Consider the following 26,219-nt stretch of genomic DNA (forward strand, 5'->3'; position numbering starts at 1 on the left):
CAGAGACAGGAGAGACTGGGAACTGGTTCCTTCTCTGGGAATTTAAAGTGTTGGGAAGTTCACAATTTTAATCTTATTTAGAAGTTAACATTTGAGTATAGATTTGAAGAGGTGAGAGATAACCCCATGTGGATGTCAGAAGGAAGAGCATTCTAGGTACAGGGAACAGCAATGCAAAGGCCCTGAAGTAGGATTGTGCCTGGTGTGTTGGAAATACAGCAAGGAAGCTATTGTGGTTGGAGCTAATTGAGTAGGGGGCGAACTGGAGGAGATAAGATCAGAAGGGAAGAGGGGAAGATGGAGAGTGAGCGCTGCCTTGATATCTTGTGAGGACTTTGCCTTTTATTCTAAATGAGTTAGGGAGCCATTGGTAGTCTAAGAGCCAGGGAGTGACATGATCTGGCTGACAATTAACGCAATGGCTTGGGCTGCTGTGTTGGGAACAGACTAAAGGAGTTAAGGGGAAAGCAGGGAGGCCAGTGAGGCGACAACTGCAATAAACTAGAGGAGAGATAGTAGAGCTGAGATTTTCTTGACAGAATGGCCAGCATCACCTGGAAGGCCTGTGATGCTCTTTGGGGAACAGGGTCTCCTTAGAACAAATAATGAAATGTGCATGCCACTTCTTTGTGCGTTGCTACCCCCTGAAGTTGCTACTTCTGTTAGTCTGGGGTGGGACCTAGGAATTTGCTTTTCTACAAGGTCTCAGGTAAGAATCCTACTGGTCTGGCAACCATATTTTGAAAACCACTAATTTTTGCTTCTTAGCACTGATGAAAATGTGCAATTAACATTTGTTTATCGTATGTCCTCAAAGAAATACCTTGCTCACCCATGTCCCAGTACCAAGTATGATGTCTAGCAGGAATGTATTGAGCTTGGCTCTGGGCCAGGTTTCATGCTGTATTAAATGAAATTGAGAATCCCTGGTTTGAACCGTTTGTTTGGAGGTTATTGGTGATAAAAATTTCCAGGAAGTGGTCATTAGAGGTAAGGAATTAATTATAATAATAACAATGGGTGTGACACCCACCCAGTCTAGAGTCAGCCTAGGTGTTTTACTCACATCTGCTCCAATTAAATCCTGTAAAAGCCCCGTGAGTCTGACATTATCACCCGATTTTATGACTGAGGAAACTGAGGCTTGAAAAGTTTAAATAATTTTCCCAAGGTCACACAATTAACAAGTACCAGAACCCTGACAGGCCCGACTGACAGTTCTGCTGTGTTTACCTCACAGACTACCTCAAGAAGTCACTGATAAGAGGAGATTGCTTGAAGACTAGAGCTTCCTTACTTGCAGACTATGAGCCATTATAAAAAATGCAAGGAATATGCCATCTTTTTAAAAAAAAAAAATGCCTCCTGTCTGAATTGGGAGCTGTCATGCGGGGTCTCTGGTCCTGCTCTCTTCACAGGAATGCAGGATACGGTGAGGCCAAAAAGGAACACCCACGGAGCCATAGGTAGGGGAGTCATAACCGCTATATTCTCGCTAGCAGCTGGGTTGGAGACAGAGGAAGCAGAATCCACACGATCGCAATCTGCCAACCAACCAACCCGCCTAGCGTAGCCACGGCAGTTGTACTAGTGGCTAATGGCTAACCAGTAACAGAGAATGGCCAGCCAGCCACAGTGTTTGGCCATCTGATTACAGCTGATTGCCATCTAATAACTGAGCCAGCACCTTTCCACGTGAGGCCGAGAGCCTTGGAAACTGCTCTCTGGGACTCTGTCCCCACAGGAGCTCTGTTCACACGGCACATTCCCAGCCCCAAGCCCTTCTTGACAGGACGCTGGTCCCCTAAGAGGTAGCAGTGGCTGCCTCAACAGAAGTATTTTTGCTGACCTTTGTGGTTTCGATACGTCTCTGGTGGAGGACTTTTCTTCAGCCCTCATACTCTGCCCAGCCTCCTCCTTTAGGATGATGGGCTCGTATTGTGTTGAGGGGCTAAGGCTTGATGAGTTGAGAACAGCTTATCTCTAAATAGAACCCATCCCTCTCCCTGGAGAAAGAGAAAATCAAGTTCTAGGACTCGGGGCCTCATCAGCATCTCTCTTCCCCCTCACCTCCTTAGGGGATAAAAATAACCACCTCCTAGGGCCTCACAGTGGTGGAGCAACTGTGCGTGGAAGCTGCCTGACCTGGGAGCAGCTGCTCCCCCAGGAGCCGGCATTGGGAGGCTTTGGGTCAGGTGGGGGACCTGCCCATAGGGGCATGGTGACTTGGGTCAGACAGGACCGCTTGGAAGTCTCACAGAGAGAGGGGGCACCCAACAGAGAGAGGGGGCACCTGGAGTAAAATTGACTGTGATGGTGGTGGGTGGCTCACATAAACAAGTCAGGAGGCCAGAGGGTATACTCATGACCTCGCTGAGCTGCCTTTAGAAAAGATGAGGTGTGTCCCTGATTCTTTTTTTTAATTAATTTTTTTCCAATTACAGTTGACATTCAATATTACATTAATTTCAGTTGTACAGTATAGTGGTTAGGCATTTCTATAATTTAGGAATATCCATGATTCTTAATCTCTTTGGGGGCAAGGGACTCCCTAGGACAAATGATGAGATGTACATGCCACTTCTCTGTGTGTGCTCAAGCATACACACAGCACACACAGACAGATGTACACAGATACAAACACAGTCAGAGGCACAGACACACTTTTGCACACAGTGTTACATTTTAGAAGGGGGAGGGGGGTTGCCAAAGCCTGACAGAACCACAGGTTAACAATTCCAGATGCAGGTTGATAATAGGGACACAGAACGACTGCAAAAAAAAAAAAAAAAATGTGTGTAACGTGTAACAATAGCTTACTAAAGTTTGCTAAGATCTTTTCGGAGACTAAATGAACCGAGTATACATGCATGAGCACAAACACAGAAATCTTAACGTTGACCTCCGATGCTGGGATAAAAGGTGATGGCTATTTTTCTCCATTTTCTAAGTAAACAAAAACAGCAAGTTTCTCTTTCGCAGCCGGTGCGGCATTTCCCCGGATCTGGGGAGCCCACGGGGCTGCAGGCGCGGACGTGGCCTGCCTGCGCGCCTTCTCCGCCGGATTGGGGTGTTACAGACAATAGACAAGCAGACAGCAGGCCGGTGACAACGTGAGGCGGGGGCGTGCTCCTTCCGAGGGTGACCAGAGAGCCCCTCGCGGGCGGCTGCACTTTAAAATCAAAGCGCCCTCCGCCCGGGCCCTGCCGGCCCGGAGCCGGCGAGGCGTGCGTGCGCGTTCTCGGGGCGGCGGCGGCGCGCACGGGCGCGCCCCCCACAGCGGACGATGCTGCCGCGGAGGCGGGGGCGGCGGCGGCGCGCTCCGGCGGTCTGAAGCGGCGGCCGGCTGCCACGGGCCGGCGGCGCGATGAGCTGGGTGGCCGCCCCCGGCTCGGGGCTGTGAGGGGCTCGGGGCCGGGGGTGGGCGGCGGCGGCGGCGCGGCGGGCCGCCAGCGCTTCTTCCAGGCGGCGGCGGCGGCGGCGGTGGCCATGCGCGGGACGGCGCGCTTGGGGCCGCCGCGCCGGGGCCGCCTCCCGGGGGCCCGCGGCCTGAGGGCCCCGCCGCCGCCGCTGCTGCTGCTGCTGCTGTTCGCGCTGCTGCCGCTGCTGCCCGCGCCTGGCGCCGCCGCTGTCCCGGCCCCGCGGCCGCCGGCGCTGCCGCCCGTGGCGGCGGGGCCCAGCGTGAGCCTCTACCTGAGCGAGGACGAGGTGCGCCGGCTCATCGGTGAGTCGGGCCGTGCGCGCCGGGGCGGGCAGGTCGGGCCGGGCCCGGCTGCTTCCGGCCGCCGGCGGCCCGGTGAGCGCGGGGACCCAGCGCCGGTCCCCTCCCGGGCCCCCGGCGCTCCCCGTCCCGACCCCGCGCCGAGGGCGTGTGCGGCCCGGCCCCTGCCTGCCGTGCTGGCCGGGAGGTGTGGTCCCTGCCCGGCCCCCCGTGGCGGCCCCGGGCGTCCCCACGCGCGCTCGCTGCCCGTCAGCCCGTGCCCCCGAGCCCTGCGACCTTCCGACTTTCCTCCGCTGCCACACCGCCTTTCTTTGACCCTCCCCGGAGTGTGCCCGCCGGGAAGCCGGCGTCGCGCGCAGGCTCAACCTGCAACCCCCGGCGCGGGTGCGGATGCCACGGGAGGCCACGCTGCTGAGCTCGTGCTTGCTGGTCACCGTGCCTGCTTTTGCTGTTTTAAATGGGAGAGGTGATAAGGGCCCGACGTGTCCGCGGCTGTCTCCCGCGCCTGCGACCGCGAGCTCGCGTTTAAGTAGCGAGGGAACGCTCCAGGTAGCAGAACCTCCGAGCCTCTCCAGCACCTTTTTGGTTCTGGTCTGGGGTGGGTTGCAGTTGGGACGGATCCTGTATTTCTAGGCCACTCGTCTGTTTTGAATACCTTGTAGGGAAAAGAGAACTTGGCCTTTGGATCAGTTCTGTTCGCCTTAAGTAGCTCTGTCGTTTGGGGAATTCATTTGAAAAATAATGGTGTCCTCCGGCTGGGACTTTGTAGATTCTGGAAATGACCCTAGAAGAAGGTCTGATAGAAAGGGCCCCAAATGGGAAGTCTTTAGTAGTTGCAGATACCTGGACATTTACTTTCTTTTGTGTATTAACATCCCTTTATTTCGTCTCAGATTTGTGGTGCAGCTGAGTGGTTGAGGGGAAAACAGTACTCTCTTTAGGATCCATTATCGGTCAGTTTTATTTTTTAAAAAGTTTTAAGACTTTCTTGAGGTCTGTTGAGGTGGTCTCAATTGTTGAAATGGAATTGCTGTTAGCGGACTCTTCAGACATGTTACATATATGGGTTTGTAGTCCTTAACGAAAGAAGAATGCTATGTTTTTATAATGTCCTGCCATTCCTAATCCCTTTTAGTCTAGCTGAATCAGCTGAATGCAGTTTAGCTGAATTAAAACTGTAAATTGGGTTAGTACTTGGCACGTAAGACTAAGGTTTAGGAAAAATAGCTGAATGCTTATAAATCGACTGATATCACATTTTTAAAAAGTATTAATGTATTATGCGTGGTTTTGTAAGTTTTTTTTTTTTTTTGGTTAAAAGAGTATATAATTTGTGACTTTGTTTACATGTAACAAACCAGTCTGGGTGGGGGTAGGGGACAAGACAACCACAGGCTGACATTGATTGAGTGCCTGCCCTGTACCTGCCCCTACATGTTTTATAAACATCATTTCCTCTAATTTTCTTGTGACTCAGAGAGGTAAGAATCATCATTCCCATTTTAGAGATGAGGGAAGTAAGGCTTTAAGTAACTTGCTCAAGGTCACATAATTTATCTTTTTTTTTTTTTTTAATCAAACAATGTTGAAATAAGCCACAGAGTTTTTTTGAATGAAATGAAGGTATTGTTTATACTGTAGCAGTTTGATTATGGCATGGTGGAAAAATAACAATTGCTGATTAATACTTGAAATGATATATTTGTTACCTGATTGATGACCATCCAGTGTATGCCCAGGAATGGGATGTTGGGAGCAGGGAGAGAGGATTGCCTCACTGATCCACTTTGTCCATCTCTGGGGCAACAGGGACCTCCAGCACTGTTTTCTCTAATGCAGATAGAGTTGACCTGTGACTCTAGGTCTCTCCACTCTCCATCCTGCCAGACCCGGGTCCTCTCCTTCCATCCCCTCCCATCTCCCTGGTACCTTCTACCTTTAAAGTATTCCTTGACCACCTCTGTGTGGGGAAGAGCAGGTGTGTAGGGCTGAGGTGTATACCAGGCGTCCTGAGTTCTCAGAATGCAGTTTCCCACAGAAACTCTTATGGTGTTTAAGACTACTTGAAATAATACTTTGTACCATATTTTTGTATTCTTATGGGTTAAATGTCTTCTGAAAGCTGACTTGGGAAACTAACCATCATTTTATAATATTTCTAAGACAATGACTTTGGAATTCCAAGTAAGAAACTTATAAATGAAGTTGATAGTGACAACTTTATAAATTGAACTAATTGCCCTTGGTATGAGACTAAGTTGTTTTAATGCAATGAGTACGTGAACGTAATTTATTAGAAAACAAATGGTACTGAAAGGCTTAAAGTGAAAAACAGCAGTCTCCTGTCTTTGGCCTTTTTATCTTCCAGGCCCTACTCTCCAGTGGAAGCTACTATCTTAAACTGGTTCTGTTTGTTTTCTTTTTTTCTTGTTTTTCACTTTCATATTTCTAAATCAATGTAGAATAAGCATTTGACTTCCTAGTATTATTATACCTGAGTACTTGCTTGCCCGCATCTCTGCCCTAAATCCCCAGTATAGTTACATAACATTTTTCGTAAAACCAGTGGTCAGTATTTACATTATTATGTATATATTTATTGCTCACTTCTGAGTTAAATCGTGACCCATGATTACGTTTTCTTTTCCTATTTTCTTAGAGCAAATAATTGCCTTTAAAGTTTTTTGATTCTTTTTTTAATGTATCTAGGGTACATTCCCTCAAATACTCCAAGAAATATGTTAAATGCCTTTTGATATTTTTCCAGGTAATATATCAAATCATAAATCAGTTCCACTTGGTTTCCTCTTTAGAGACTTGCTCCTCCAGAGTCTTCCATCCTTTTATTCTAATCTGTACAGTAGGATTGTTTTTCTTGTGGGTCCTTCCTTCTGTCTGTCCGTCATCCATCTTGCTTAGTGGGCCCTTTCAATGTAGAGACTCATATCCTTCAGTTTTCAAAAATGTCTGTTACTTCTTTGATAATTTTCTACCCTTTATTTTTTACTTCTGAGATGTCTGTTGTTTGGTTATTGAATCTCCTGGAATTGACCTTCAGATTTTCTTATGTTGCCTCTTGTTTATACCTTTGTATTTGGAGGTGGGAAGATGGGGAGAATTTCTTCTTTTTTTAAAAAAAATTTTTACTGGGGAATATTGGGGAACAGTGTGTTTCTCCAGGGCCCATCAGCTCCAGTTGTTGTCCTTCAATCTAGTTGTGGAGGGCGCAGCTCAGCTCCAAGTTCAGTTGCTGTTTTCAGTCTTTGGTCGGAGGGGGCGCAGCCCACCATCCCATGGGGGAATTGAATTGACAACCTTGTAACAACAAGAGCTCTGCTTGTTGTTGAGAAGTTTGGGGCTCTAACCAGCTGAGCCATCCCTAACCAGCTGAGCCATGGGGCCAGCCCTCCAGCCCTCCGGAAGCTTAGTGGCAGCTTGTTGTCTTCAATCTAGTTGTGGAGAACGCAGCTCACTGACCCATGTGGGAATAGAACCCGTAACCCTGTTGTTCAGAGCTCACACTCTAACCAACTGAGCTGTCTGGCTGCCCCGAGATTTTCTTAATTTTGTCTTCCATGCTTTTATTTAAAACATTTTATTTTTATTTTGTGGATGTTTTATCTTCGAGGTGTGTGTCTATGTTGTATTTAATTTTTTTTACATGTTTAATATATTTTTAATATTCTGCTTCTTCCAGGATGCCAATTAATTTCAGGGGTCTTTTATGTTTGTTTATATCACAAATATCTGGTGATCCGTGGCTGTCTGTAATTAAGTGCTAGATGCTGAAAAGTTGATTAGGGGAGAGAGAGCATGTGTGTGTGTGTGCTGGTGGTCTAGTGAATACCTTTCGGGTGCAGGTGGGCTTTTCATTGGGAGTCTACTCCACATACCAGCACTTTCACATCTTCTTTGAAAGTAGTCAGTGCCTACAGAGAAGACACCTCCCATCTCCTGCCTCTCGTGTTCTTGGTGAAACACCAGCTGCCTGAGTTTGAGTTATTTCATTGGGAGGGATGGAGAGTGCTGCCTTTCAGGCTGTAGATTTTGAGTTCTGTTTATAGTTCTCCGGCCTCTGTGGTTCAGTTTCTTCAGGAAAAACTGAGTCATCGGCAGGACTTGGGGACCCAACTGCTTTGAATATCCCTTTCAGAAGCTCCCCTTTTGTCAGGCCTGAGTTTCAGGTTGGCCTTTGGTGGCCCTTGGTGGCTCCAGGGCTCAACCCCTCAGGAATTCTGAGGGGCAGTGACCACTCCTTCGACTACTTCCCGTCTTGCAAAAATTTGTTTCAATGTGTGATGTGTTGTTGTCTTCTTTCCCTTTCTGTTTGTCTTTGTCGTTTAATGTCTTTGAGATTTCATTGCTATCATTTTAGAGGAGTTTTGGGAGGAAATGGGGATAAAGTCTAGTGGTCATTTCACAATGTGTAAATGTCAGTTAGGATGGGGCTTTGACTATTGAAGAGCTGGTGGGATGTGGCAGTTTTTTTGTAATAGTAGGAGTAGTAGTGGAATGTGAAGTACTAGGTGACACTTTTGTTGACATGTGACAGTCTTTTGCCTGTGTCAGGCACAAAGGAAAGGTGATCCATGTGTTAGGTATGTGCTCTTATTTCTATTTCATAGACGAAGAAACTGGCTTGAAGGAGGTATGTAACCAGCTCGGTTCCTTGGTAGTGGGGCATGCAGTCCTTATGGAAGCCCATCCGTATAGAGGCTCCAAAAGCCTCGGGAGCTTTTCATCTCTGTGGCATTCCCGTGTCCCCAGGCCCTGTTTCATTGCTCTCATTTACTTTTCTTAACAAGCTGCATTTTAGGCATCCATTTCTCATTGTAGTGATGAGGACTGTGATATGGAGCCCTTTGGTAGTGAGGAGAGGGTCAGGCCTTGACTCAGTCCTGCCTGAGTCTGGAATTCATACTGCCTCTGTCAGCCCTGGGCGAGCTGCAATGAACCAAAATACACTAGGAGTAGAGTCCGCAAGCCTGCCGCCTCGCGTGCTTGTGTGGACTGGCTCATTATTTGCATCCTCCCATGTTCTCTGATTGATAATTCTGATAGTACTGAGTTCCCTAAGTCCAGAACTTGTGAAAGTGGTACTGTGGCTGGGGACGTGCTGCAGGTTTGGGAATAAAATGCTGGCGAGTGGGGGCGACGGTATAAACTGGTCATGGCAGCAGTGGTGGTGGTGACAGGGAATCTGTAGGTGTCAGAGGGACTCCTAAGAATAGACTGCCTCGCACCAGTTAGAAATTCACTTTGGATAACTTGCTTCTCTCTTAAAATAAAAGCCCCCTGGAAGACTTAAACACTGCTCACATCTTATTAAAATCAGGTCAATACTAGTTGGAATCATTGTTCCGCAAATCAATCAAGTAAAAAATTCTGAAGACCAACCAAGTACCATGTATTGTCGTAGAAAATGTTAGTTCAAAATTATTAAATTCCTTTTCTTCAGGAACTGAGAATTTTGTAAGGGGGAGTGTTATATCTATGACTATAACACTGAGATGAGAGTTGCACTGCTGATTGGTGTAAGTTATTGTAAGAGTGATAACTGTTGACTATGGGGGGTAGGGAGATGGGCAGGAGAAAGGCTTAGAGCTTTTAGGAAAGATGTTCCAGGAAAGAGGAGACATTTGAGCCTCATCTTGAAGGACGAGTTTGATAGGCAGAGAAGAGAAACAAACATTTCATGCCAGGCAGAGAAAATAGCGTGAACAAAGCCGTAGTCCTGTCAAAGCAGATGTGTGTGAAATCAAGGAGTAGAAAAGTCTAACGTGGCTGAGAAAAATTGGCAGAGCCAGAGAGTGGTAGAAGATAAAGCTGGGAAGTAGGTTGAGATTGGATTAGGAACTTGTATCTTATGGGTACTGAGGAGTTGTGGAACAGTTTAGAACAGGAGAGTGCGCAGTTAGGACGGACGTCTAGAAAAGCTAGCTTTGACCCCAGTGAGGAGGGCGGCTTCAAGATAGAAAAGCAGGATCTGGGAAATGGGACAGAGTCAGCTTTGTGATACGAGGGATCAGCAGGGCAGTTGAAGGCTGGGATGGATTTGTGAGGAATTTGCAGGGAGTTTGGAGATTTAGTGGAGACCTGAGGGTTAAAGAAAAGGGAGGGTTTGAGATTTGGGCAGCTGAACCAAAGGACTCTTTCTTTTGGGAAGTGCTTGAGGGAAAGAAAAATGAGATGAGCCATGTGTTCCTCTGCTTCCAGCATCTCTTTTTCCTCTTAAACCTCAGGCCCAGTGCTTGGTGAGGAGGAGGCCTCTGAGGGTGTCCTCTCTGCAGATGTGTTTGGCGTCACCGGCCCTTGCCCGGGCCCTGAGGAGGTGGGGTGCCAGGGGAGGTGGGTCTGCACGCTGCAGCAGACCCCTCACCCTGGGCGTTCTGGGTGGGGATGGTGGCAGCATCAGTGGGGACCCATGTGTTCTTCATTGGCGGAGCAAGGCTGGGACGTTGTGCAATTGTGGCTTTTCAGTTTTTTCTTCTTCTTCATGCTACACATGTGGGAGAACTCTATCCAATTATAGCTAAACCTGTCCCCTGTGAGTCACATCCTGAGTGGACTCCTCAGTTCTGGAGGTGCGGCCTAAAATACTGTTTGGATTTTAAGGGTCACTTTAGAAATAAATGAAAACATGTAGGTATTTTTTTGAGGACCCTAAACTGAGAAGTTCCACAGCATTACTTTTGGGGATTTAATGCAGTTATGCCAGTGTTCTGCAAAAAACTTGCCAGCTGTGCATACCAAAGCAAAAGGAAACAAAACAAAAACTTGGGCATGAAACAGCCATTAGCTACTCTGAAATTATATCACACTTAGAAGTATGCTTTTTTTGTGTTATCCTTGTTGATGTAAATCAAGTATGATATTTGTAATCAAAATGTTATTTAACAGCTTTCGTTTATGTAGGACCTCTAAAATGTGACGTGCCCAAACAAACGCACGTGTATGGCTGCGTTACATGACAGACACTGAGTACTGAAGGATTCTGTTACCTGTGCCTAGCCAGTGACGGGGCTGAGTGGTGGAATGTTTCTGAAAACCACTTCCGTAGGTCTCATTCTTGTTTATAAGAGAAATATGTCTTATAAATAAATATGTTCTTATATAAATACGTGTGTTTTGGTACAAGTACTTCATATGCGTTCTCTTTTATCAACCATAGGAAGTAGATGGCATTGACATTTTTTTTGCAGATAAAGCTGAGGCTCTGGGAAATTACAGAATTTGCTGGAGGTCACAGACATGTCTGGGGCTGTGTGACTCCAGAGTGCGTGCTTTCCCTACTGTGCTGCTTCTGAAGGTTAGCAGTTTACTTATCTTTAGATAAAGTCCGAACCATCTGAAGGGCATAAACAAAATGGATTCCTAGACCTACCCTTAGCAGTGTGTTTAGGAGTTCTGAGATGAGCCTGAGCTACTGAGCCTTCTGAAGGCCACGTTTCACTGATTAGATGTATGGTTTTTTTCTACATTTGAACATCTCTGAAATTAGAACCATTTTACAATCAGTGGATTGTCGTCCGATAACTGACAGCTTATTTTTCTTTCTTAGTGGCACAAAACATAATGGTGCGCTTGAGATGAAATGAAATACGGTATTGTAAAAAGATATTATTGTAAAGGAAACGTAGACATAATTTTCCACCTTTTCTTTTTTTCATTCCTTTTTTGTACCTGTCACAACTTTGAATCTTTCAGAGTTGTAAAATTCGCTGGTGGTATTTATTACTTGCTCGTGGTGGTGGCTGGGTGGTAATGTCCTTGCAGGGAATCCAAATGGTCGCAGTGACATACTACAGTTAGGTTTAAGAGTAATAGCAGTTCAGTTTTTAGCTAGGAAGTTGCCAGCAAGCGAAATGTCAGTGATTCTCAACCTTTTTTTGGGAAACCCCTAGGGCCTTTTGCTAGACAAAGGCATAGGTACACACACCAATTAAGTTCTATATACTGTGCCAGGGCTTCTTAGGCTTTGGGGGCTTTGCAGGGAACCCTGAGGAAAGCTTATGGGTCCATCTGAGTTCCAAAAGCTGGTTTTGGAAGGGGACATCTGTTACATTCTGTATTTCATCCTGGGATTTCCTGACCTCCTAAAGAATTTTTTAAATTTTGTATACGTTAAAGTTCACTCTGTTATGTGGGTTTTGACAAATGCATAGTTTCATGTATCCATCAGAGTATCCTACAAAATAGTTTTACTATCCTAAAAAATCCCCTGTGGAGGGGATATTCATATTTATAAATACCATATTTTGAAGCAAATGCAGACATGCAATTTTGTAAAACTTTCAAGTATGTATCTCTAAAAGATAAGGACTTTTAAAAAATTTATAATAACCATTATCACACCTAAGAAACTAACAATAATTCATAAATATCAAATATGGAAGCTGTTCAGATCTTCCTGATTTATAAATAAATATTTATATAGAGACTCTTGCCTGCCACCAGCTTCCTGTCTTATCCCTGTCCCCCACCATACCATGTGTTTAGTTCCTCTGGAGCCAAGCTCATCCTCACTTTCGGGTCTGCATTAGATGATTACTCTGCTTCACGTGCTTTTCCCGGATCTTTGTATGGCCAGAGCCTTCTAAATCTCAGCTTCAAATGTCACTTCTTCAGAGAGCCGTGCCTCTTTAGGGTTGGTACCCAGTGCCACTCTGTTCTGTCATCCTGTTTTATTTTAAGCACCTATACTTTTGTTTCTGTCTCCTTGAATAGGAAAGTTTCTTCTCTTTGAGTGGAGTCCCTTTTTAATGTTCTACTCTATATCCCCTGCACCGAAAACAGTACCTGGCACATAGCAGATGTTCAGTAAAAGTTTGGTGAATGAATAAAAAAATGAATCACTTTTGTTTTGTGTTCACTACCTTGTACTTTACTGGAGTCATCATTCTCTTGATCATTTCCCGTTGTCTGCTAGGTTATTATCCAAAAGGGAATTGGACTGAATTTATAAATAAATATGTTTTCAATAGCTTATTTTCACTGAAGTTGCCTCATTTTCCCAAGTCTCTGACCCTTAAACTCCCCTTTCAGGGTAAGGTGCTCCCCACCTTGGCTTCCGTAGCTCTACACTCAGACAAACCTGTGTCACTATACCCACCACGTTCTGCTTTCCCCCTGCTGCATTAAGGCCACCTCATGGCTTGGCAGGTAGCAGTCTCTCAGGACACTCTTGGTCTACCCTACAGGTGAAGGATGTGTGAAGTATTCAAGAGAGATTCTGGCAAAAGCCTTTTCCAATAAGGAAACGCTGGGAGATAGAATTTCTAATCTTCCCGTCTGAAATGCCTAACCTGCTGTTAGTTCTGTCCAGTGTATTTTCTCATCTCGTGTATCTCATATATCTCATAAATTTGATTTGGGTCTTTTTATATCTTTCACGTCTCTACCTAATTTTTGATCATACAGATTACAGTTATAAGAGTTGTTTTAAGTTGTTTCGTTGTCCTAGTCTGCTAATTCTAACATCGATGCTAGTTCTAGGTTGGCTTCAATCTATGTATCTATGTATCATCCACCTTTCTCTCTCTCTCTCTCTCTCTCTCTCTCTTTATTTATATATATATATATATATATATATATATATATATACACACACATACACACACACACACATACACACATATACCATGTTTCCCTGAAAATAAGACCTAGCCGGACAGTCAGCTCTAATGCACCTTTTGGAGCAAAAATTAATATAAGACCCAGTATTATATTATATTATATTATATTAGACCCGGTATTATATTATACCCAGTCTTACATTATAATAGACTAAGACTGGGTCTTAGATTAATTTTTGCTCCAAAAGACGCATTAGGGTGTATTTTCAGGGACTGTCTTATTTTTTCATACACAACAATCTACATTTATTCAAATACAGTCATGTCATCTTCTGGAACATCGTCATAACGTACTAAATATATCTGTCTGGCTGACGATCTTAACTGGGGCTTATTCTTGTTTTGGGGGAAACACGGTATACATCTATCTCTATCTCTCTATTTTTCTCCATCCATCCATCCATCCATCCATCCATCCATCCATCCATCCATCCATATCTTGCAGTCCAGGTAATTTTTGACTGAATGGCAGGCGTTGTGAATTTTCCCTACTGTGTGCTGGATAAACACTCTTGGCTTTTGTTCTGGGACTCAGTTAACTTAGTTGGAAACAGTTTGATCCTTTCAGGTCTTGCTTTTAAGACTTGTTAGCTAGGACAGAGGCAGTTCTCAGTGTAGGGCTAATTATTCCCCATGACTGAGTCAAGACCGTTCTGTGTACTTTCTCCAGTGACCTGTGAACCATGAGGTTTTTTCAGTCTGGCTGGTGGAAATAGGTGATATTCCAGATCCTATGTAGGTGCTGGACACGGTTACCTTTTTTCCTTTCCTGTCCTTGCTCTGATCAGTACTCAGATGAACACTGGAGATCTTGGAAATTCACTCTGCAGCTCTCTCCTCTCTGGGTCTTTGTCCTGCATACTCTACCTGTCTTTGTCTTTCTGAACTCATATATTTTGTCTGTTTTTTTTTTGTTGTTGTTGTTATTTCAGATGAGAGGGTTAATCTGGTCCTGTTAATTCTGTCTTGTCCAGAAGGAGAAATGGCCAAGGGTTATCTTTTTGATTGTTTGCATCTTTTCAGAAATTGTTTAACTCCTTAAATTATTTGTTAAAGGAGAGAATTTAGTCCAATTTAAAGAAAAAGTTCTAAGTTTTGTGTGTGTGTGCTTGTACATGTACACAAATACGGGTGTGTGTGTGTATATATATATATATATATCATGGTGTGGGACAATATTGGACTTGGAGTCTGCACACTGAGTTTTAATTCCATCTCTTCCTTCTGCTATATGTGGGTAGGCAAGTAATCAATATTTCTGAGTGTTGGTTTCCTTGTATATAAGATGAGATGCTTTTCAACCAACAACAGGATGTCTGTTATTGCAATTGCTGTCATGTATATGAAAATACTACATAATCCTCAAAACAATTTATTTTAGTTATTGGTCGGGGATGTTTTTGGATGAATACCCAATGGTAGGATGTTAGAAGGAGAGGTCATTTTGATACACATGGTTGATTGGTTGCCTTCACTAGCAACATATCACTCAGTCGCTGAATGATTGAGTGTATACTAGGCCCTGTTATAGGGGCCTGGGGCATACTTCGGTGAAGAACACGTAAAGATCTTGCCTTCAAGCAACTAAATTCTGGTAAAGCGCTAAGTGACTTGCCTGAGAAAAGAATCCAGGGAGCTTTGGAACTGGACTCCCCGTTAGCACGTTGCAGTGCTTCCTGCTGCTGGCAGGCAGAGTGATGTGTGTGAGTTTCCCCTTGTGCTTTGAGACCCTGGACAGAACAGCCAGCTCTAAGTTACCAGCGGCCTCCACTGCTGACTGAGATGGAGAACATGTTCCTGTTAGGAGTTGGCTGTGAAAGCAGTTGAATGATGACTGTGTCCAACTATGAGTACATGACTCCCTCTCTCTGATAGGGCGAACCTGCAATGCTGGTGTGAGCTGCTCAGATCATTTTCTTCTTTAAATAGGGCAGGGCCAATGACAGGTTATTTTCCAGAGTATCTTTTTAACAGACACTGGAACATTCTGGCACTATTGAACAGCATACTTCTTATTTTATGCTGTAGCACTGGAAATTATGGGATATGTTTTTGTTCCTTATTATCTTTGGATAGGATTTGGGAATTACCTTTAACATCTCTCAGTTGTGGTTCACATCATGTCTTTGGGGGAATTCTTATGGATTTTGTTTAGATGACAGTACTTTCATCTGAATCATGCATTTGAAATCAAAGGTGACCATACTCTCCCTTTGACTTCACACAATTTCTCCCAAAGGTGACATCATCACAGGTACTAGAGAGGCAAACCTGAGCGCAGCATTTGTGTTGGTTAGCTCTGGGCTTCCCTTTTCAGGGATCATGGATTACAGTGAAAGCTGCTCCTATCTGAAATGTAATCTCTGCAGGATAGTGGTGGGGAGATGCCTAGTAAGTGGATTTTTGCACCCTGGTTCTTGGTTTGTTAAAGCAGTGGTAACTGATAGCCGCTCCAGTGGACTGTTTTTAAGTGAGCTATTGATTTTGACCACATAGCATATACTTTTTATGAAATGGCAACATGAGGAAAGGTGCTCAGTGACTTCAGATGCCCGGCTGTTTCTTGGGAGGATCAGGAGGTTCCCTTCCTTGAAGCTGACTCCCTGGTCACCTCTCAGGGACGAAAAGGGTGGGCCCGCTTGCCTTTCCTCTGAGGAGGCCAGTCTTAGGTAGGAGAAGTGGAGGCATCCTGGAGAAAGGGGTGGAACATGGGGGCATATTCACATTGTCTTCTGTTGCCCATCACACGTATCTTCTTTCTCTTAAAAACTCAATTCTTTTTATACTCTATGTACATATAAACCCTTCAACCCAGATCTATCAAGACATGAGAAAAATAGGAAAATGCTGAATGAACAGATGATTACATGAAAAATCTTATTTAATCTGCAAGATTATTGTTTAAAGAAGATTTATGTGCTTTTTCTTTTTTTAATTATGAAGAAATGCCCCTTTCCTACAGTCTGACATTTGTAAATTCCTTGTCTGATGATGTAGTTAAATATTCGGTCTCAGTTAATTTTCTAGGTATAATTTGAATATAGCTAGATTTATTAGATTCTGCTGGACAGATTCTTGTATCTATTTCAGTTTGTTAGCTTCCATAAACTAGGAAAATTTGAAATAAGAACTCTGTATTTTCTTTTAGTGTTGATTAAAATATAGAGCATTTAATGGTTTTCTACATAGTAAGTGATTTTGGCTTTTTTTCTCTGGCTCATATACCACACTGTCCTCAGATCCTAGAAGATTATCTTGACTAAATACATTTTTTATATAAGCTTGACTAGCATTTGGAAGCTGTGGATGGTAATCATTGAATAATAGAGATTTGGCTGACTTTTGGGAGCCGTGAATGACATCATAGGAAAAGAGAAGGTTGTGGCTGAGGACAGACTGTCACATCATCTGGTTTCCCTCCCTTGTTTTATAGTTGAGAAAATTGATGCCTGGAGAAGGTGGTTAAATAATTGATTGCCAAAGGTCACTCAGCTACTTATTAGCAAAAACTCTGCTTAGGTCTCTTTCCATGACATCACTTTTATTTTCTTGCCTTAGCTGATTTCTGACTTTTTAAAAAAATATGTCATTTCATCCAATTCATCAAAATCCATCTTTGATATAGTTGATTTTTATCAACAGCCAGCCGTTCATGCATCTAACATTCGAATAGCTACCAATACTAAGACCCCCGCTCTGCTTGTGAGGTGTGCAAGGTAGTGGGGAAGGCAGACATGTAAACAACTTCCTGGAATGTATTTTGTTAAGTGCCAGTAAAGGTGGCTCTTCTTGGAAAGGGATATATTTGCTCACTGACACTAATCAACCATTGTAGCTTTGGGAAACCAGTAGTTAACTGTTAAAATCATTTGGAAAAGTTTTTGAACTATTGCATTATTTGAACTTGAGGTAGACAGTCCAGGTCATGTAGAACAAAGGCCTGAATTAAGTTTGAATATAAGATCGTCTAGGGTAAAAAGAAATTTTCTTGATGGGTGTTGAGCGTTTTGTAGGAATAATTTTGGTTTTTCAGCTTGGACTTTGGGTTCTTTAAAATTATGAACAAACGTGGTTTCTAATAAGAGAGGAACATTCCTGCTTTGCTAAATTGGCAGTGAGAAGTTTAAGCCTGATAATTTAAGCCTGATAATGTAATTGAACAACTGAAGTGTTTTACATCCTAGGCTAGAAGAGAAAAGTTCTGTGCATTCTGATAACAAAATGCATCCTCTTTGGTTCATGGCTGTCCATTCTTGTTCCTGTCGGCCTTCCAGCAGAGCCCCTTGCCACCCTCCCCCACTCCGCTTCACCTGCCCTGTCCTGTTGCCTGCTGGCCCTTTCACTTTTGTCCCGTGGAGCTCCAGTGCTGTGTTGAGGTCTCCTCTGACTCTTCACACTGCTTCTTTCTTTATCTTTTCAGCTTAACTGAAACCTCATTTACTCTGGTGATAATTTCTCCATAATCCTTTCTAGTCAGAGTTTTACTACACTCCCCCATTTATGGGGCAGGGAACAACTCTTTTTCTTTTTTTTTTAAATCATAATTTGTTGAAGTAAAATTCACATAACATAAAATTAACCATTTTAAAGTAAACACTTCAGTAACATTTAGTACATACACTTTGTTGTACAACTGCCACCTCTGTCTAGTTCCAAAACATTTTCATTGCTCTAAAGTAAAACTTGCCCATTATGCACTTTCTTCTCATCCTTCTCACTCCCTAGTCCCTGGCAACCACCGATTTGCATTCTATCTCTATGGACTTATCTGTTCTGGATATTGCGTGTACATGGAGTCATACAATAGGAGACCTTTTGTGTCTGGCTTCTTTTATTTAGCATAAGGCTTTGGAGGTTCATCCACACTGTATCACGTATCAGTACTTCATTCCTGTCTAGGGCTGAATAATATTCCATTCTGTGGATAGACCACAATTTGTTTATCCGTTCATCTGTTGATGGGCAGTAGTGCTAGTTCCACATTTTTACTATTATGAATAACGCTTCCATTAATATGCGTGTATATGTACTTGACTGAGGACTGGTTTTCAACTTTGGATATATACCTAGGAATGGAATTATGGTCATATGGTAATTCTATGTTCAACTTTTTGAGGAACCACCAAATTGTTTTTCACAGTGACTGAATCATTTTGCATTGCTACCAACAGTATACAAAAGTTTTAATTTCTCTACATCCTGGCTTACACTTGCTATTTTGTTTTGTTTTGTTAAAATTTTAATGTTTTATTAAAGCCATCCTAGTGGGTATGAAGTGATACCTCATTGTGGCATTTCTCTAATGACTAATGACGTTGAGCATCTGTTCATGTGTTTGCTGTTTGTGTATCTTTTTTGAAAAAATATCTGCCTAAGTCTCTTTGCCCATTTTTTAACTGAGTTTTCTTTTGTTACGTTGTAAGAGTTCTTTATACATTATGAATGGTTCTTTATCAGATAACATACTTTGAAAATAGTTTCCTCCATTCTGTAGGTTGTCTTCACCTTCTTGGTAATGTCTTTTGATGTAGTTTTTATGAAGTTCAATTTATCTATTTCTGTTGCTTATGCTTTTAATGCCATATGTAAGAATCCTTTGCCAAATCCAAGGTCATGAAGATTTACCCCTATGTTTTCTGATAAGAGAGTTTTGTAGTTTTAGGTCTTATATTTAGATTGTTAATCTGTTTTGATTAGTTTTTATTTTTAGTGTGAAATAGGCGTCTAATTTCATTGTTTTGCCTGTGGATATCTACTTCTCCCAGCACCATTTGTAGAAGAGACTACTATTCTTTCCCCTATTAAATGGTCTTACCACCCTTGCCAAAAATCAATTGGCTAGAAATAATATTAATAGGTTTATTTCTGGGCTTGGTCTACATGTCTGTAGTTAATGTTGGTACTACAATACTTTGGTTTCTGTGGCTTTGTGGTGAGTTTTGAAATGGGGAAGTGTGAATCCTTCAACTGTGTTCTTTTTCCAGATTGTTTGGCTATTGGTGGCCACTTTCAATTCCATATTAGAGAACCTGGTTTTCCATTTCTGCAAAAAAGACAGAATTTTGATAAGGATAGTACTTCTAGATCCCTTTGGGTAGTATTGACACCTTAATAATAGGTAAGTCTTCCAAGCCATGAAGATGGACTGTCTTTCTATTTATTTAGGTTTTCTTTCCCATGCTATTCTCATTCAGATAGTGAACATGGGTAGTCCAAGAATTTTGTTATTTCGGCCCTGTTGTCAGTGTTGATTGTGGAAATTCTTGCCAAACTTTGTTCTTCTCTTTTCAGTTCATAGTGCTTTGCCAAATTTTACCTTTCAGTATATCTGGGTATTTTAAGGGAAAGTTGGAGGAAGGTATTTTAGTCATTACATAATTTATAGTTACTAGTGTTAATCTTGATATATCAAAGATCTTACCCTTACCAATGTGACTTTTTAATTGAGTTTTGTTGTTTAAAGGTTTTCTGTAGCTCTTACTGGCCTTCATGGATTATTTTAGGCAGTAACTGGATTTTTCTTTAGTTTAGTTTTCTTTAGTTAATTGCTACAGCTGTTTGTGTATTTCTTTAAACATGTTTTTGACCAGTTTAATTTAGCTTTCATATAAAACTTAAGAGAAGAAAAAATAAAAGCATGTAATAAAAATAACCTATAATCCACTATTCATAATCAAACACTGTTAACATTTTTTGGTATTTCCTTTTTTTTTTGGTTTTTTTTTTTTTTTTGATGTGTACATCATGCGTACACATATACTTTTAACTTTAATTCATTGGACATTTATTATCACCTATTGTATGGATGATCTCTTATAGGTGCCAGACGTTGTTAAAAATTTGCTGTATTACATAGTTTGTATCTTGCCTGTTTTTTAGTGTTACATTCTAAGCAAAACCTAGTTCATTAAAATTTATTTGTAACACTCTTGTTCATGGCGTCATAGTTTTTTCCAGAGTTTTTTGGTCGTTAAAACCTGTCTTCAGAGGGGAAGCTCAGTGTGTCACATAGATGAACAAGAAGGGATTTGATTGAAGGGATGTAATGGCTTAGGGTACCACCTCTTTTCTAAAGAAAAAGTTATTAAAAACTATTGTTCTCTGTTATGGATGCATTATAGTTCATTAATCACTGTTCTGTTATCATTCATTTACATTGTTTCTTTTCCTCAGTTTTAAATATTTTGATTAATATCTTTTCACCTAAAAGTTTGTATCTGTATTTGTATCCTAGGATGGATTTTTATAAGTGGAATTATCCTGAGTCAAAGAGTATAAATATTTATAAAACTTTGATATAGAGTCACAAATTGCTTGCTTGCCATAGCCTGCCTAACATTCAGTATTACATTTAAGAATATAAGTGTTTCTGTTACAGCATCAAATAAATTCTTAAGAAAAAAACCTTCAGGATTGCCTATTCACTAAAAATAACAGGCCTTATGGGAAAAACAAGGTTAAGGGCAAACCACTCAAGACCTCTGTGATTTTCAAACCAAGTACTAACAAAAACATAATTGGTACCTTATGAGATGACTTGGACAGCCCAGTCAAACCACTTTTAATGGCTGGGGCTGCCTCAGAGGAGAGTTAAAGACATTAAAACAAAATAGGATGGAAATTGCTGGCTTGCATGGTGTTGAGATAGTGCAGATAAAAGTAGCTTTCTAAGCCAGTGGGGCTGCTTATAGAGATGGCACCAGAGGAAGTGCAGCTTGCTGTGCTCCAGGAACCACGCAAAGGCTGGTAGTGCTCCTCTGAGGAGGGGAGCCTGGCTTCTGGGGCCCATTTTCAGTTTTCTTAAAATGGGGCTCAGGGGGTGCCTGTCTGGGAGTAGCAGAGCTGAGTGGGAATCTTTTCCTTTCCCACTGAAAGTTATAATTCTTTACCTGCTTTTCCAGTTCCCTTTCCCTGGGAAAATTCAAATGTGAACTGACACATTTTCTATGTTATACTGGCTTTGTTATTTTTATTTACTAACCATGTATAAGCTGATTGGTGTTACAGGAACCTGTCTTATGACAGAACAGACTGTACTCGCTCGTTTGATTGGCAAAACTTTGAATCTCATTTTCATGGTTTATTTGAAAAAATTCAAACCCTTCGCAACCAGGAATTCACTACCTTAGTTAATAAAGAATGTCCATTTCAAAACAAATGTTTTCAAAATCTGTAGTCAAGGGTAGTGAATTTCAAATTTTAGTTTATTTTGGTGGCCAGTAAGTGTTTACAGATGTGGTCCACAGGGCTTCAAACTGTCAGCAGCTTTTGAATATTAATTTATTTGTTAAGGATGGAAGTTATGGTTTTGTAGTGACTCTCATTTGTGGCAATGGCTTCATCCAGGATTATGCAGCCTTCAGTTATAGCACCGGGGAGTAGGGGAGTCAAGTCAATTCAAGATTGGGTGTTTTCACGGTGGGGTATCATGTCTCACGTAGGCTGTGGGGAGAAAGTCGAGGGTACTGGTAAGTAATTGGGATTGAGGCCCGTGAAAAGAAAATGAGAAAAGAGTGGGAGAAACAAGAGGATTGTGGACACTGGAGATATTCTGAGCCCCGAGAATAGCTGTTATAACAATAAAGGGAAGGAGCTGAGGAGCTGCTAGCTATTGAGATATTACAGTTTGAGATTTTGGAATAATTTACATATTGCTACTGTCCGTAGAAATGGATAGCTTTAGTATGGTGAAAGTTGTTGAAAAATAAAAGGAATATTGAAGGACAGGTTGAGTGTGGGTTGGTCTCAAGGACATTGGCAGTCTGCCACAATAAGTCACCGGATAAGGATGTATAGAAATTTTATAAACTGTTTCCACAATCCTTAATGAATGACGTAGCTAAGATACTGGGGAGAATAGAGGGTGGCATAGTTTGATGGCATATTCCTAAACGGAAGTGGGCCTTCTGATAAGGATACTCAAGTAATCAGGCATCTGAAGTGGTCGTAGGGATCCGGGGCAGTGCCCACTGAGGGGGGAAGAATGGGTCCTTTGTGCCTTTGTGCTCTATCGGGCTAGCTGTGCTTCAAGAAGATGAGGTCTTTGGAAGTCACCGGGGCCTTAGGGGACCACAGCATAGAAAAGGGTCATTGAAGAGAATGGGTCGTGGATGGCTGACCAGATAATAAGCATGCCAGCAAAAGTTGAAGTCCAAATAGGTTTTAAAAGCTTGAGAAAGTTACAGACACCAGTCCTTGCCCAGCCTTCAATTAGAAGGTTGTGAAGTTGCTCATTTGTGTTCCAAGGGAATGTTTTCTAGTTAGGAACCATGGTTTCTGTGTAGAGTTTGAGTTGGTAGGACTGGAAAGACCTTGAGCAGTTTGGGGAGAACAGATGTCCCCAGGATGCTGGGAAAAGAATTGACTGTATCCCTCAGTCTCATGAGAGGTAAGAATTCAGAGAATTTCAAGTAGGACTTAAACCACAAATTATTAAATGAGTGTGTGTGTGGCTTGAGGATGTGCTCGTCTTTTGTTCTTTATTTCTGTTCTGCGTACAGCTCTTTTTCATTTAGCTTGAAGGGAGTTGAATTTACAGAACGCCAAGATCTTCTTGAGGCCTTGAATTGTGTCTGGAAAACTTAAATGTTTGCGCATTATTGTTATTACCAGTAATAACATTATAGCTATTATTTATTAGGACCAGGGTTCTCTATTTCCCTGTGAAAGATGTTTAAAGTTTAAATTGGAAGTTAAGATTATTTCTTTATAAGATTTAAGTTAGTGCTAGTAACATTCTGTGGTATGCAAGCATTTTAAAAATTTTTAAATATTAAAAGTTTCCAAAATGAACAAAAAGATACTGCATAAAACACAGTGGACATTAAACTGACAGTATAGTATTAGATCTCAGATCTCATTTGTCTTCATCCTTTTGTTTTACCACTGTTTTCAAGCTTTCTAAGATTAGAACAAGGAGGGAAAAACTGTTGTTGACTCATCCCCCCCCTTTTAAAAATTTTAGGTAAACTTGACATGTAATGAAATGGGCAGATTTAAACTGTATATAGGTGGTTGAGTTTTGGAAAATGCATGCACTACTCCGATTAGAAATAGATCATTTCCGTCATTCCTGGAAGTTCCCAGTGCCCCTTTGCATTTCAGGTCACTGGTCTCCCTCCCACCCTTTCCCCAAGCAACCACACTGATCTGATTTCCACCAGCATAAATTAGTTTTGCCTGTTCTAGAACTTGATATAAATAGAATTATATAGTCTGTACTCTGGTGTATAGCTTCTTTAGCTCATACAGTCTTTGAGATCCATCCCTTTTGTTACAAAGTCTCAACGGTTAGTTTATCATCATTGCTCATTGGATTCCATTGTATGAATATACCACAATTCGTCTATTGATGGACATTTGTATTGTTTCCTTTTGGTTATTCTGAGTAAGTACTGTCAACATTCCCATACAAGTTTTTTTGTGGACATATATTTTCATTTCTTTTGGAGAACTACCTAGGAGTGGAATTACTGGGTCATAGAGTAGTGGCATGTTTAACTTTATAACAAAATGCCAGTTTTCTGAAGTAGTTGAGCACTTTCTACACTCCCAGCAATGGATGAGAATTGCGATTGTTCCACATCCTTGCCAACATTTAGTCCTTCTTGTGGATGGAAATGAATCTCATTGTGGTTTTAATTAGTATTTCTCTGATGACTAATGATGTTGAGTACCTTTTCGTACACTTATTGTTCTTACAAAATGTATGTTCACATCTTTTGCCCATTTTATTTAATTGGATTGTCTTTAGTTTTGGTTTGTAGGAGATCTTTATTCTAGAAACACGTCTTTTCTTAATAATTTTTTTTTATTTTTCAATTATAGTTGACATACATTATTATATTAGTTTTAGGTATACAATATAATGATTAGACATTTACATAATTTATGAGGTGATCACCCGGATAAACCTAGTACCCATCTGACACTATACATAGTTATTACAATATTATTGATTATGTTCCTTATGCTGTATTTTACATCCCCATGACTATTTTGAAATTACCAATTTGTACTTCTTAATCGCTTCTCCTTTTTACCCATCCTCCCAACTCCCATCTGGCACCCTCAAAATATTCTTTGTATCTATGAGTTTGTTTCTGTTTTGTTTATTTTGTTCTTTAGATTCCACATGTAAATGAAATCATGTAATTTGTCTTTCTCTGTCTGACTTAATACCCTCTAGGTTGACCCATTCATATTATTGTAGATGGCAAGATTTCATTCTTTTTTATGAGTAAGAACAAGTCTCTTTTTAAGATGTCTTGTGAATGTTCTCCCAGTTTGTGATTTGAATTTCATTTGCCTAATGTCTTTTAAGGGACAGAAGTTTTAAATTGTGGTGACAACCAATTTATCACTTTTTTCTCTTTTTGTTTCATGTGACCCGTCCAAGAAGTATTTGCTTACCCCAGGTTGTGAAGATACTCGCGTTTTCCTCTAGAAGCTTTATAGTTTTAGCTTTTACGTTTAGGTCTATATTGAGACAGATTGATCTCAGATCAGTTTTTGTGTGATATGTAAGATAGGGGTCAAGATTTCCCTCTCCTCCATCTCTTTATCCAGTTGCTTTAGCATCTCTTCAATAGAACTGCCTTGGTGCCTTTGTTGAAATTTCATTGGTCCTATATTTGTGGATTTATTTTTGGATGCTGTTCATAGGTATGTCTATCTTTACATCAATACCACACTGTGTTAATAACCGTAGCTCTTCATTTGTGAAATCAAGTAATGTGAGTCTTCCAACATTGTTGTTTCTTGTTCAGGATTGTTTTTTAAATTTCCTTTTAGAAATAATTTGTTTCTTCAAAAAAATCTTTGGGATTTTGATTGGATTACTTTAAATCTATAGATCAATTTGAAAGACTTGACATCTTAATGTTCAGGCTTATCTAAGAGAATGTATCTCTGCACTTATTTAGGTCATCTCTAATTTTTCTTAGCCGTATTTTGTAATTTTCACTGTAGAGGCCTTACATATTTTTAGATTTATTTCTAGGTACTGGTATTTTTTAATGTTATGGTATTGATTTTCAAATTTTATATCCCAATTGTTGCTAATACATAGAAATACAATTTTTTTTAATAGTGGCCTTGTATTCTGAAACTGCTAAATTCAGGAATTTATTTTAGTAGATTCCATAGTGTTTTCTAGACAAATAATCCTATCGTCTCTGAAAATGAGTTTCAGTTCATCCTTTCTAGCCTTTATACTTTTTTGTCTTAATACGTTGGCCAGGACCTCCCATACAAGGTTGAATGGAATTGATGGAAGACATCCTTGCCTTGTCTCTGATCTTAGAAATAAGAATTTAATAATTCATCATTGAGTATGATTATCATGTTAGCTATGCTCTTTTTCAGACTGGGGAAGTTTATGTCTTTTCCTAGTTTGCTAACAGTTTTTTACCATTAATAAGCTGTGCGTTTTACCAAATGCTTTTCCTGCATTTATTGAGATGATCTGAGTTTTTTGTTTTATTTTGTTAACATGGTGAATTATGTTGATTTTTAAAGGTTACCCTTTCATATACACTTGGTCGTGATGTTTTATCCTTTTTATATATTGCTGTATTCAGTTTACTAGTGTTTTATGGAGAATGTTTTGTATCTATGTTAATGTGGAATGTCAGTCTCTACTTTTGTAATGTTTTTGTCAAGTTTTAATATCAGTGTGATGCTGGCCTCATAAAATGAGTTAGGAAGTATTTTCTTCAACTATTTTCTGCAAGAATTTATGCAACGTTGGAACTTTCCCTTATGTAAGACTCAGTTCTCATTTCTGAATTTATTGTTTGATAGAATTCATACTTGGAGCTTTGGGGGAAGGTTTTCAATTATTTGAATTTTTAATTTTTGTC

General features: G+C 41.3%; 1 protein-coding gene across 4 annotated transcripts in view; it reads left to right on the forward strand.

The window, feature by feature from the left end:
• Nucleotides 1-3,489: 3,489 nt before the first annotated feature.
• Nucleotides 3,490-26,219, forward strand: part of RYK (receptor like tyrosine kinase) — a gene marked incomplete at its 5' end in the record, with an annotated part of 114,165 nt that continues 91,435 nt past the window's right edge. For 3 of the 4 annotated variants that reach the window (XM_081073202.1, XM_081073200.1, XM_081073201.1), the window contains one exon: nt 3,490-3,724. In XM_081073202.1, the coding sequence (XP_080929328.1) occupies nt 3,490-3,724 (235 nt within the window). Of the gene's footprint in view, nt 3,725-4,078; nt 4,271-26,219 lie in introns of those variants that run through there. The other variant, XM_081073203.1, reaches the window with a different exon arrangement.

The sequence above is a fragment of the Rhinolophus hipposideros genome (assembly GCF_964194185.1).
Source record: "Rhinolophus hipposideros genome assembly, chromosome: 14".
NCBI lineage: Eukaryota > Metazoa > Chordata > Mammalia > Chiroptera > Rhinolophidae > Rhinolophus > Rhinolophus hipposideros.